General features: G+C 39.2%; 1 protein-coding gene across 2 annotated transcripts in view; it reads left to right on the top strand.

Annotated features, from left to right (window-relative positions):
• Positions 1-734: 734 nt before the first annotated feature.
• The window catches only part of myzap (myocardial zonula adherens protein), a 31325-nt gene continuing 17836 nt past the window's right edge, over positions 735-14223 (top strand). The window contains exons 1-2 of one of the 2 annotated variants that reach the window (XM_060911433.1): positions 735-1186; positions 5441-5527. In XM_060911433.1, the coding sequence (XP_060767416.1) occupies positions 1121-1186; positions 5441-5527 (153 nt within the window). In that variant the 5' untranslated portion in view covers positions 735-1120. The remainder of the gene's footprint in view (positions 1187-5440; positions 5528-14223) is intronic. The other variant, XM_060911432.1, reaches the window with a different exon arrangement.

Here is a 14223-nt window from a genome sequence, read left to right as displayed (position 1 = left end):
TGTTAGGGTGAACCTGATGTTAAGTTTTATGAAGTGAAACTGTTATGCCACATCCCATTGTAATGAATATAATGACAAAAAGTTAGTTAAACTGGATGTTTAACTCTGAAAAACACTAAAGTTTCTGCACTTTAACCATTCTGTGCACTCAAAATAAATTCTCCTGAAAGGTTTTAATCATGAAGATGTATTTTTTCTAAGTTTTGGCTGATTTTTTTATTTTTTATTATGCCACAGGGTTGCCTACTTTTTTGTTGCCAACAAAAACATACCAGGAAAGTTAGAGAAAGTTGAAATTCTACACCCGATAAACTACTTCAGGCTGAGAGCAATCCTCTAAACAAGTCTGGTTTTAAAATTCTTGTAATTCCTTTGGCTCAAATATTAAAAAAAAAAAACAACGGAAAAAAAATGCAGATCATGTGATGCTGCTTTGTGTGGTTAGTGTAGTGTGAATTTTTCATAGCTTTCCACCTCACACACAGGTGAAGGATTTAGTTTCAGTGTTGGAGTGATGCTTGTTCCTCCTCCGGTTTGGGCGTGTGCTGGTGTATTTGTGCTACACCTATGAAGCAGTAACAGCAGGTTGCAAGATCTGAGCTACACGCAGGTGGGTGGAGACCAAAGCACAGGAGAAAAAGAGAAATGTAGAAGGACAGGTCACACCGGAGGCCCAGCCCGCATAGCAGTATCACTCTCTCTCTCTCTCTAGTAGCCTCTTGGTTTGCCTTGGCCATTCTCTCTCTGTCTGTAGTTAGGAGGAGCCTGTCTGTGTATGCATGTGGGTGTGTGTTGTGAATGCTTGTGTGTGTGTGTAACACACTTTGGACTTTTCCCCCTGTGCTGTAGATTATTTTATTTCCTCTGTCCTTTACACTCTGGAGTACTGGCCCCTTTTTTCACTCTTCCCTGCTGCTTACCATCCAGAGGAAGGGATTCTAGCACAGGCCTGTTGCTCAAGGGGAAACTTTATTTTGTCCATCCTGCCTCTTTCACACATTCACTTCTAAAATTGCTGAGTTGCCCAGAGCGGGTGGAGCAGGTGGCAGCAGTGGGTGGGTGTGAATGTTTGTGTATGTTTGTTTGCTGTGGTCTGAGAGAGGGACAGTAGAACGGAGACATGCTGCGAAATGGCACAGCGGGCTCCTCGCTCACTACCACGTCCACTCCGGAACAAAGGAGTGAGGTAAGTTAGAGCCTACTGAGAATAGGACATGCCTGGTCTCACTTCCTCTCTCACATTCCCTCTCATTTTCCCTCTCTTCCCCCATTGACCATTATGAGTTGTTGATTTGCCTGTTTGTTTGTTCATCCTTCTGTCTTTGCCTGTATGCCTATCTTTCATACACTGGGCTATAGTTTAATTTAACACATCATGGTTAATCATTCTCAGAGCTCGTCCCTATGCTGGCTCAAGGACAAGATTAGCACAGAGAGCAGGCTGTGTAATGAGAGCTGCCAGAGCCCTGTCATGTTTATTTTATCAGCACCTGCCACTGAATTGTCACTCCGAGAGCTCTTTCTCACGGCTAATCAACATGTAGATGCTCAGTTAATCCCCATAAAGTCATCTAAAAGACAATGCACAATAGCATTTTATGACTCCAACAGGGAGTGTATATTGGTCAAAGACAAGAAGTGTCTTTGTCTCTAGAGACAATTCATTTTTATAAAAATCAAACAAACAAAAACCCGATTAATATGCAGAATTATTACAGGATATACACTCACTGTCCACTTTCATGCATTTTCATGTATTCACGCAGTTATCTAATCAGCCAATCAGGCACCAACACAATGTATAACATCATACGGATACAGGTCGAGAACTTCAGTTAATGTTCACAGTAAACATCAGAATGGGGGGAAAAGTTTGAGCTCTGTGATTTTGATCATGGAATGTCTGTTGGTGCCAGATGGACTGGTTTAGTATTTCAGAAACTGTTGGTTTCCTGAGCTTTTCACACACAACAGTCTCTAGAGTTTATACAGAATGGTGCGAAAAACAACAACAAAAAAAAAACATTGAGTGAGCGACAGTTCTGTGAGTAGAAACATCTTGTTGATAAGAGAGGTCAGAGGAAAATGGCCAGATTGGTTCGAACTGCCAGGAAAGATATAGCGACTCATATAATCACTCTTTATAACCATGATGAGCAGAAATGCATCTTGTTATGCACAAAACATCAAACCTTGAGGTGGATGGGCTACAACAGCAGAAGATCACATCAGGTTCCACTCCCATCAGCCAAGAACAGGAACCTGAGGCTATCGTGGGAACAGACTCACCCAAACTGTACAGTTCAATAGTAGAAAAATAATCACCTGGTCTTTATCATGTCTTCAACTGTCCAGTTGGATGAGTCTGTGCCCATGATAGTCTCAGACTCCTGTTCTAGGCTGACAGGAGTGGAACTTAATGTGATATTCTGCTGTTTTAACTCCTCCACCTCAAGGTTCAACGTTTTGTGCAGATTTCTGCTCATTACAGTTGTAAAGAGTGATTATGTAGCTGATATGATTCTTGACACAGTCACACTGACATGGTGCTGGTATAAGTGTATCAGCTGCAGCAGCGTTATCAGGGTCATAAACTGACCACTGATGAAATATAGAGGACAACGAACACAAATTGTACATGAACAAATAAAGTTCTAGTACATTTATAAGTGTACACCTACAGTTTATAATTATATACCTTCAAAATGCCCTGGTGATATGGCCTGTGAGAAAGATAAACTTTTTTGTTCCAAGGCATGACTGAAAATTGATGTTTAATGTAAATTAATCCTAGTAGTGGCTGTTCAGGTCAACATTGATTCAGGTTTTTTAGTCTCTAGAATGAAAGTAATTTTGTTTATATTCACTCCAGTATATACATTTGTGGCCAGAAGTTTACATACAGTGACATGAATGTCATCTTGGATATGAATGTCATGGCAATATTTGGGCTTTCAGTAATTTCTTTGAACTGTTCTTTTTCTGTGGCAGAATGATTGTACAGCATACATCTTTAATAAAAAAAAAAAAACACTAGAATTTGGTGCACAAGTTTTAATTTTTTGGAGGGTTTCTGAAATCAACACAGAGTCAAAATTATACATACATGGTCAAAAATGTACATACACTCACTTAGATTATTAATTCGGAGGTGCTGAAACTTCCAAAATGTCTCTTATCTTGCCAAGGCCGAGGTCTCTTAACTTCCTGTTAGTGATCATGATTGACTACAGCTGGTAGCTTCTCTGTGCCTTCATAAAAAGGGTTTGTTGACAGCACTCACTGGATTGACCAACACACAGTAAAATGGGAAAGTCCAAGGAGCTCAGTGCAGATCTGAGAAGAAGTTTGCAGATATACACAACTCCAGAATGTCTCTTGGAGCCATTTATAAACAACTGCAAATCCCAAAATCAGCTCAAACAATTGTATCCAAGTTATTGTGAGGTGTAGTCACTTTGCCAAGCCACTTTGCTTCAAGAAAACCCAAATTGTTACCCTCCGCTGAAAGGAAATTGATTTGGATGGTCAAGAACAACCTGGGAACCACCATGGTGCAGCCCTGCCATGAACTGGAAGCTGATGGATCACTGTCTACAGTTCAGATCACCATGGACTAAGAGGCTGCTATCCAAGAAATAACCCCCTGCTCCAAAATTGACACCTTCAAACTTTAGTTAAGTTTGAAGCTGACCACACGGACAAAGAAAAGCCTTCTGGAGGATAGCTGTATGGTCAGATGAGACAAAGATTGAGTTGTTTGGCCACAATGACCACCATGTACAGAGGGACACAGTACCAGCTTGGTGGTGGTGGTAGGATCATCATGCTCTGGGGCTGTTTTGCTGCCAGTGGAACTGGTTCATTGCACAAAGTGGATGGAATAATGAAGAAGGAGGACTACCTCAGGATTCTTCAGCATAAACCATCAGAAACTTGAACACGACTTGGGACTTGGGAGTTACAACAGGACAGTGAACCCAAACACGCATCAGAGCTGGTTATGGAGGATAAAGCAGGCTAACATTAAGCTTAAAACAAGTCCTGACTTCAACCCTATTGAAAATATATGGACCGTGCTTATAAGTCGAGTCCATGCCAAGAAAAAAAAAGCAAATTTAATTGAACTCTACTAATTCTATCATAAAGAGTCATGAAATATCCAACCAGAATTCTGCCAGATGCTTGTTCATGGTAAACAAAAACGTTTGGTCAAGGTGAATCTTGCGAAGAGACATTTTACCCAAATATTAGGTGTGCTGTATGTATATTTTTGACCCTGTATGTATAATTTTGACCCTGTATCGATTTCAGAAAACTCAAAGAAAATTAAAACTTGTACACCAAATTCTAGTGGTTTTTTTAATTTATTAAAGATGTATGCTGTACAGTCATTCTGCCACAGAAAAAGAACAGTTCAGCGAAATTACTGAAAGCCCAAATATTGCCATGACATTCATATCCAAGATGACATTCATGTCACTGTATGTAAACTTCTGACCACAACTTTCTATATGAATCTGCTCAATATTTGCATGGGGCGTAATTTGTGTCGACCGTAAGCCAGGGTGTGGTACTTGGAGCCAGTGTATATCTCTAGTAAGGACAGTAGCAAACATTAATGCAGTCCATCACGTTAATGTCAAAAATAATGACTCCTTTGTTGACATAAGGAATTTATTAGGAATATAAGGAACAAGGAAATAATTATATGACTTTCCTGGATTTTTATTAAGCATTATTAGATTTTATTATGGGGATTACACTGTATTCACTGTGCTCACTAGCCCTTATGGGCCTTATTTTGGTCTGACCAAGTTTCCCCATGGTCCCTTCCTTCCTTCCTCGGACAGAGCATCTAAAACATGTAAACAATAGCTTGACTCCATTCATATATACAGGAGGTTCCCTAAACACAAAAGCCTTCAAGCTGTTTTGTTAAGTTTTTATATTTGAATGACCCTTTAATGTCCTGCCACTAATCTTCAATATTAACAACTGAAATAAGTATCAGTGTTCAAACTGTTAAGCTCTGCTTATACATACACACAGTGAGGTTTCCAAATACAAGAGAGCAAGTGATGGGAGTAGGGCTTACATTGGAATCGCCATCCAATCTTATGAACTCTGCTATTAAAATAACCATGATCTGTTGTCTACACAATCAATGAATTAGCAAATTCGGTATGATATTAGATCTCCCAGATAACTTCAATATGCATACAAAGAGTACAATATTCAAGTAATGTACTGGGCCTGTATGAGGTCATAGTTTCATTGAAACACTGCAGATAACATTCTCAGAAAATGAAAACGCTCACTTGACCGACCTTGATAAATGGCTGTTTCTATGTTTGTAATGTTGTTAACACTGACCTTTTATTACTCTTTTTGTCTGTATGTGTGTGTCTGCACACGTGTGTGTCATTGATATGTTCAGAGAGGAATAAGGCGTCTCAGACTGACCCTCCGATCTGAGGACATCCCCACTGGACAGAATGAGAAGGTGGCTAGTTCTGCATGCTCTGTAAGTGTGCTTTTCCTTATCTATCACTAACATCTGCACAGACCGGCTGGTACTTTTCCTCACTTAGTTACATCATTTACAGAAACCTCTTTCCTGTTTACCTTGTGTTGAAAAGAAGATTCCTAACACTGATGATACCTGATAATGATGATAATACAGTGTGTACAGTGTGTGTGTGTGAGATGTTCTTGATGTTTGTAGCAGAAAAGTAAAAGGATTAAAAGCAATTAATTTTCATGTCTATTAAAATGTTCAGTAAAGCAGGATTTGGCTTTAAAATGTACAATGAGTTTGAAATATAAAAATGTAATGTTACCTCAGTCATGTAGACAGTATCACATAAGGATAATTCATGCTCATATAGTGTAACTGATGGCTGAGTTGCTGAAGGTGCATGAAGCATTTTGTATATGGTTCGATATCGACAGATTAGAGTGTGTTTGGAAGAACATGGCAGTGTCACATTTAGCACAGATGATAGCATTTTCTCTCTCTTTCTGTATTTTGGGTGTTCTCTGTACCTTGGATTGATACGATTTCATTTCACACCACTGCCTCCTCCATAAAGACATCAGCCTTTAAGGCTGATATCTGATAACCACTGGTTATTATATGTGAATGAGACTGAAAGCAGCATTTACTTTTGTGAAATGGAAAATGACCTGCAGCCTCTGTATTGTGTGTGAACAAAAGCCAGTCTCTTGTAATGAGCTGCATAATGCCAGGGTGTGATGAATTTCTTAAGAACTACCATACACTCTCAGAAAATAAAGTACATTATTGTACCTTTAGGGGTACAACGACTCATCACTGGGGCAGTACCCTCTAAGGGACTTATTTGTACCCTTTAAATACTGCTCAGGAACCTATATGTACCTTTTTGGCCCTAAAAAGGTCCACATAGTTACCTTAAGGCCCAGTAATGAGCTCTACGGGGTACATTAGTGTAGATTGGACCTTGGGAGACAGAAATGGACTCCTACTGTACCTCTGTTTCTGACAGTGTATATATTCATGGAAAGCCATGGCCTAATGGTAAGAGAATCAACTTTAGGACTAAAAGGTCACTGGTTCTATTCCCTGGACCAACAGGAATGGCTGAAGTGCCCTTGAGCAAGGGACCTAACCCCCAACTGCTCCCCAGGCTACTCTGGGTACGTTGTATGTCACTCTGGATAAGAGTGTCTGCTAACTGCCTGTAATGTAATGAACTATACCACACAGTTTTGTGCTCTGGTAGATGGTGTAACTTATTTCAGGTCAAGTCAAAGTGCCTCTCATGCCAGAATCTGGTCTTCCCAGGCAGTCTCCTGTCCCAGTACTAACCAACTCTTTAAGGCGTATGGGTGTGGTGCCAATCTCCGTTTCGATAGCCCTCAGCCTCTCGCCTATACAGCTAGGGTTACAGTAGGGGTCTAGTCCTTTGGTAACTGTAACTTATGTAGTATGCAGTAAAACATTTGCATCAAGCAGAGGTCACACCAAATATGTGCCTCATTGTTTTGCTGGAATATGGAGCAATAATTAGGCGTTAGGGCGGCATGGTGTTGTAGTGGTTAGCACTGCCGCCTCACAGCAAGAAGGTCCTGGGTTTGAGCCCAGTGGCCGGCGAGGGCCTTTCTGTGTGGAGTTTGCATGTTCTCCCCGTGTCTGTGTGGGTTTCCTCCGGGTGCTCCAGTTTCCCCCACAGTCCAAAGACTTGCAGGTTAGGTTAACTGGTGACTCTAAATTGACCGTAGGTGTGAATGTGAGTGTGACTGGTTGTTTGTTTCTGTGTCAGCCCTGCGATAACCTGGCGACTTGTCCAGGGTGTACCCCGTCTCTCACCCATAGTCAGCTGGGATAGGCTCCAGCTTGCCTGCGACCCTGTAGGACAGGATAAGCGGCTACAGATAATGGATGGATAATTAGGCGTTAGTGTATGTGGGATCCTGAAGTTAAACTGATTTTAGATGGAGCAAGTCCTTCAAGCCCCTTTCACATACAAAACCCGTGAATGTATCAGGTCAAAACAGCGTGGGATAGATAATAAATTTTCATTCCCACTCAGTCTTCCACAACAGTAAAGTAACGAGTATCATGTATTCCCACCTGATTGTATTTAACGGGATGCTACAGAGAGCAAACCTCTATGAAACGTGTAACACATACAAAGCCGGATATGATGTATAATTCATTCCAATTTCCAGCCATATCTGGAGATGTTTTCTTTCCTTATTGTTTTAAATTTGCCGTTGGTCGCCTTACAATAAGGCAGTATGAGTTTTTGGATGATGTAGGTGCCAGTAGTTCCATTGCAATAACACTGCATCATTTATTACATCCACTGTTTCCCGCACATGCACTGCATCCATATATTCATACAGTATAGCATCACTATAATACGCAAAAAGCAGTATGTCATAATCTGTAGGGCGTCTGAATACTCAGTAAGCATTTAATAGTAGTTACCCAGATGATCTACTACATCCTTAGTATGCAAATGTACAGTAACGGTTGGATAGTAGGTACTTAACCAATGTTAATGCATCCTGTATTCAGAGTATTTGGATTCAGCCATATAACCCATATAACAAATAACCCAGTTGCCATCTCTGTCATCAAAAGTAAAGTACTCAAACTGTTTGGCCACATAAAACAAATGGATTGTGGCATCAGCAAGATCTGTTTGCAAGGCATGGTTAATGGAAAGAGAAACAGGGGTCGGCAACCTAAAAGATGGAGAGATAACATCACAACATGGACAGGTCTTGATATAAATTCCCTGAATGCTCTTGCCAAAGATCGAGATCTATGGAAGCAACTATCTCATGTTAGTGCGCATTCTGCCACAGGCGGAGATAGCAGTTAATGATGATAGACTTTACTTTGGTGGACGGGACTTTAATCTGATTCCAATCTGCATGAGCTGAGCAGATTCCAGTGTGATCTGCAATCATATGTGGTAGACCATTTTTGTCCGGAAGGTAACGTTTCATTAATTTCCACTCGCTACCAGCACAAGTGTATTTCAGATTTGTGGAAATCAACAACGTCACGACCAGTCACAACACATTAATCCAGTCAGCCCAATGGTTCCAGTTCCCACTGAAGCCATGGCAAATGATTGCTGTTCATGTTACCAGGTCATCAGGAGAGATTAATGGTTTGACTTTACCGTTTTGCTCCCATTCCTACACAACATCATTACAGCATAATGGTGATAAATAAATAAACGATTTTCAGTGCAAGTGTGAATGGGGTATTAGTGAACAACTAATATTAGCTAGCTGGCTACTTTTTTTGCATGTGATGTTAGAAATACAGTAACACTAACAGGCCAAAAACTAAACTAGACATACACCAGTAGGAGCCCCAAAGTATTATTTTAGAGCAGTACAAACAGTATTAAAATAGCATTTTTTTTTTAATCCCCAGAGGTGCACCATGTACTCTAGAAAGACTTATTTTCCAGATAATTTGGCAGTGCAGACCATCAGCTTTCAAAGAGAACAGACCAGCACAAAATAGTCTTTATGATTAGGAGAATATGGAGTCAAATAAATTTCAAAGTCAGAAAACAGAAGGAGCTTTATGTATTGGCCAAGCGCGCTTGCACACCCAAGGAATTTGTTTCCAAATTTTTTGGAAATTTGTTTCCAACTGTTTGATCTTGTCTCTGTAAACAGACTCATCACCAATCTGGATGAAGCCAATGACTATAGTGTCATCTGCAAACTTCAGAAGTTTGACAGAAAGGTCTGTAGAGATGCATTTGTTTAGCAGGAGAAACCCATCCCTGGGTGCCCTGTGTTGATTGTACAAGTGCGGGATGTGAATTTCATTAATCTGGTGATCCAGTGGAGGTGGGCACAGAGAGCTGGATCAGTTTAGTCTGGAGGAGATCTGGGATGATGACACACTGAGTTGAAGACCGTGAATAGGATCCTTGCAGAGGTCCTTGTGTGGCTGAGGTGTTGAAGAATATAATGCAGTCTCATGTTGATTGCATCATATGGTGACCTGATAGGCAAATGGAAGGGGGTCTATCTGGGGGTCAGTGATGCCCTTTTGGTGCATCAGCACCAATCTCTTAAAGGACTTGATGATCACAGATATTAAGGAGACAGGTCTGTAGTCATTTAGCCTTGTGATTCTGGAGGTTTTTTTGGGAGAGGGATGATGGTAGTGTTTGAAGCAGGAGGGTACTTCACACCACTCCAGTGATCTGTTGAAGATCTGTGTGAAGGCAATTGGTCAGTACAGGCCCTTAGACACAAAGACGAGACACCACCTGACCCTGGTGCTTTCCTGGACTTTTATTTCTGGAAGCCCTGATAAACATACCTCACAGATCCCAAGTGCAGTTAGAATGGATATTGTTGGATGTGTGGAGAAATTATTGGAGTGTGTGTGGGGTGTGTTGAATCTACAGTAGATCAGATTCAGGTCATCAGCCAACTGTTGATTGTCCACAGAGTGGGGGTAAGGTGGCCTGTAGGTGGTTATGGCTTTCAGGCCTTTCGACACTGTCACAGTGTCATTAGCCAAGAACATGTCCCTCAGCTTTTTAGAGTAGCTGCACTTGGCAACTCTTTATCTCCTTGTGTCAATGTGTTTCTGGCCTGATTATACAGGATTTGGTCCCCACCTCAGGAGGCCCCTTCTATAGCTTGACAACATTGTCTGAGTTTTCATGTGAACCACGGTTTGTTGTTATTAGCTCATCTGGCCAACAGGCTGATGAGCTTATGCCATCCTGTGTTGCCCATGGTCCGTCCGTCGTCCGTCCAGTGTTGTCCACATTTCATGAAAATCGTTTCTTCTCTCACAATTCTTTACTGATTTTTATTCTGTTTGGCAGGAAGGTAGGGGTGCCTAAGGTGCATATAACTTCTACCCAGATTTGTTTAATTACAGTTATTAATGAAGTTATGGACTAATTAATCCTTAATGAGCAGTTCAACAAAAAATGCTTCTTCTCGGTCAATTCCTTGCCATTTTGGATTCTTTCTGGCAAATAGGTTGGTATTCCTAGGGTGTATATAGCTTCTATATATAGCTTGTATGTAGTGTATATAGCTTGCAACATTTATTGTGCAAGGTGGCCCACTTTAGATAATTCTTTCTGGACTAGATGGGGCTGTAGTGAGCTATGCCGTCATTGACGGTCTTGTTGTATGTTAAAAAGCTCTTGGTGGGTACACACATCACAAACACTGTAATATATTACAATGTTACAGTTCTGCAATTCTAGCTTTGCCTCATTAGCACACCTCTTAACAATCTTGACTTGAGGCTTAGCAGATTTTAGTTGCTGTCTGTAGGTAGGGAGAAGGTGGACCAGATAGCGACCAGGGGTGGGTTTCCCAAAAGCCTCTTAATGCTAAGAGCATTCATTGTGCTACTTGCTCTACAATTTAACAATGGTCTTTGTGCTACGATGCTTTTGGGAAACTCAGGCCAGAGTTTCCCACAGCTGTCCGGAGGTCAGTGTTTTACTGTCTCTGGTGTGCTGGTTGTATTTTGGCAGCTCATGGCTGAGGTTAGCATGGTTAAAATTTTAATTATAATATACAAGGTGTCTGAAAAGTTGAGAAATGTTGAAGAAATATGTTGATCTGAATATGTTGAGCAAAATCTGCAAAATCACGATACAGCGGCTGAGAAAATAGAGAGTAGAGCGTAAGGGTAGACATGTAGAGCATATACCCATCCATCCATCCATCCATTATCTGTAGCCGCTTATCCTGTCCTACAGGGTCGCAGGCAAGTTGGAGCCTATGTAGAGCATATAAATAATACAAAATTTAGTATATGTACTTAACATGAATTTGACTTTGTCTTTGAGCCATACTGAGTAAATTTCTGCACCATCTGTGATGGGAACATTAACTAATTTTTGAGGAGATGCAGGAACTACACTCTCTAAATGTTTTGTTATGAAAGATTATTGCAAGCACAATTAGTGTTAATTAATTTAATATCAGTTTAATCAAAATGTACCTTGTGTAAAACCTGTTTAAAAAGGAGATCATTGAAAAATAGTCTTATCTCTCGTCTAAGCCAGTATCTTTCCTCTTTGATCCTATTCCTTTGAATATTAACATTTAACTTAAAATCTTTTCGTAAAACCATGTACGTGTATGTACAGTACCAGTATGTGTCAATGCAGGTAGAAACGGTTTCAATGAAATGTACTAGATATCCAATTTTTACACTTTAAGAGTTGAATCAGTTTATTTCTGCTGAATATAAGTGTCTTAATTGTGATCACAGATAGATACTTTGTATTGGTCATACAGTATCTGAGTTTATATTTAGCTCCAAAACAAAAACTTTTTTTTTAGCCATAATTAACATCCACCAGTGACGCATCAATCCAGATGAGGGAAAAGGACAAAAAACTGACGTAGAAGAAGAAAACAAGTAGAACTAGCTTCCTGAGAAGCTAGAGGTGTTACAAGAAAGCATTCATATATCTTGCGTAAGATATTTTGGTTACAGGCATAGCAATACCAAATTGATAGGGATGCATCACGTAATTAAATAGGGTAGGTTCAGTAACCTAATACTCTGTGGATGACTGTGTGCACAGGCTGACTGAGAACAGCTCCGGGAGTAGCAGCTACTCACTATGAGTTACATGAATAAAGCTTTGTCACTACTACTACTACTAGTGATAATTTTAGTGAAATTATGCAATGAAATGACACATTTCCATGATACATATTGCCCATTCTATAATTGCAGGTACATTTCAAATGTTGACTCTGTTAGTCTTCATCAACACTGTTATTATTAAACTGGGCAATCCATTAACAGAATTGATGATAACAGAGTCAACATTTTCCACCATTTTGTGTCTTAACTCCACACGCTAACTTCAAACTAGCTACCACACGGCATGTATAAAAACAGCATTTTATGGATTTTAATCATATTATTGTTTTAAAAAAAGGAGTGAGAGAGTCACTCCAATATCATAATAACATATTTGACGAATAATTAATCTCCGGTTGGTATATCCTCAACATTTTGTTCAAATTAATGCGAGAAGAAGCGTAACATATCTCACTGCCTTTCTGAAGTTTCCCGCCAGAGGAAGAGGACATCACTCGTGCAGGTGTCATGCGTATTATTAAAAGTCTTTGTGGATTTTATGCGGTTTTATAACGGAGTTGATCAGAACATTGGGACGGATTTTATTTTTATATATATATATATATATATATATATATATATATATATATATATGTATATATGTATATGTGTGTGTGTGTGTGTGTATATATATATATATAATGTATGTATATATGTGTATATATGTATTATATATAATATGTATATATGTATATATGTGTATATATGTATTATATATAATGTGTATATGTGTATATATGTGTATATATGTATGTATATATGTATGTGTGTGTGTATATATATATATATATATGTATGTATGTATGTATATTTTTTTTTTTATTACTGAAATTTCACATAATACAGAAAATAGACTTTTTATGCAATTGATTTTATAGCAGTTAATAGAATAAGCCCCAAAAAACAGATTGTTAGACTGAATCACTTCATGTTTATTCAAGTTGACTATATGAATCAGGAGTTGAAGACAGTCAATAATGTGGGGGGAGGGGTGGGAGTCATTTTAGTTAATGTTTTATGGATAAATTGGGTCTAAAATGTACATCAAGCATTGCTATTGGTGAAAGTTTGCCATAATTTGCATTATTGTTCAAAACTGATTCAATAAAGATGTATTTTGTGGAAAATAACCAAAGGTTTATCTCAGAGATGCGAAATGTACCCTGAATTCTAGAATGGCCCATATACGTACATATGTTCTGTTTGTAGATGCAATGTATTGCTGTACTGCATTTTTAATAGCTTGTATCTCAATGAATGGTTACAGTAGTACATCATTTAAAGGAAGTAGAGGAAAAAATATTTATAAATGGTGAAGCTGTAGTCAGTTTTAATTAGTGTGATTAGTTGATATTTTAATCCATTATAATTTATCACAATAATGACAACATATCTTAATATCGGCCATTCCTAGAGATTGTTTCATAAATAGCTAGGGTGGGTTCAAGATATTAAGTAGCTTACATAACCACAGTTTCCTGTGATGATTAGGACTGCTGTTAGTTTTATCGTATCTGCCTGTCTGAAGTTACATCCAGGGTGTGCAGAAGTCAGGAAGTCGCCTCACCAGACTCCAAAGATCAAACATCTAATGATGACTGTCTATGAATTGCTGTCTCTGTGCTCTACTGATTCACCAAAAAAACAAAATATTACAAGGCATGACATCAAACTCTAATGTTATTTATTGTGTACTTTTTTTTGGCTTTTATTTTGCACTATATTGCCTTTACTTTGTGTTATTTCTTCCACCTATTTACTGTTGTAATTGGCATTCATGGTGGACGGCAAACTAAGAATTTCACTGTGCAAGACAGGACATGTTCCTTACTGTGCTTATGACAATAAACACTTTGAACTATTGGCTCACTGGAGCCGGATCAGTTTGATTGACTGGTACTTCTCCTTTCAAATTTCCTTGCACCATTCATATTGTTTCTTCTCAACCTGCTCTTTGTGTACGATCTCCTGAGTGATATCTGAAGTCAAGGACAGTGAAAGGCATCACTGAGAAGAGAATCTTGTCTCTCCATTAAATGTGTGTATGTCGATTC

This window comes from Neoarius graeffei, chromosome 27 (assembly GCF_027579695.1).
Source record: "Neoarius graeffei isolate fNeoGra1 chromosome 27, fNeoGra1.pri, whole genome shotgun sequence".
Lineage (NCBI taxonomy): Eukaryota > Metazoa > Chordata > Actinopteri > Siluriformes > Ariidae > Neoarius > Neoarius graeffei.
Note: the sequence above shows the minus strand (reverse complement) of the source record. Positions and strands in the feature narration are given on the sequence as shown.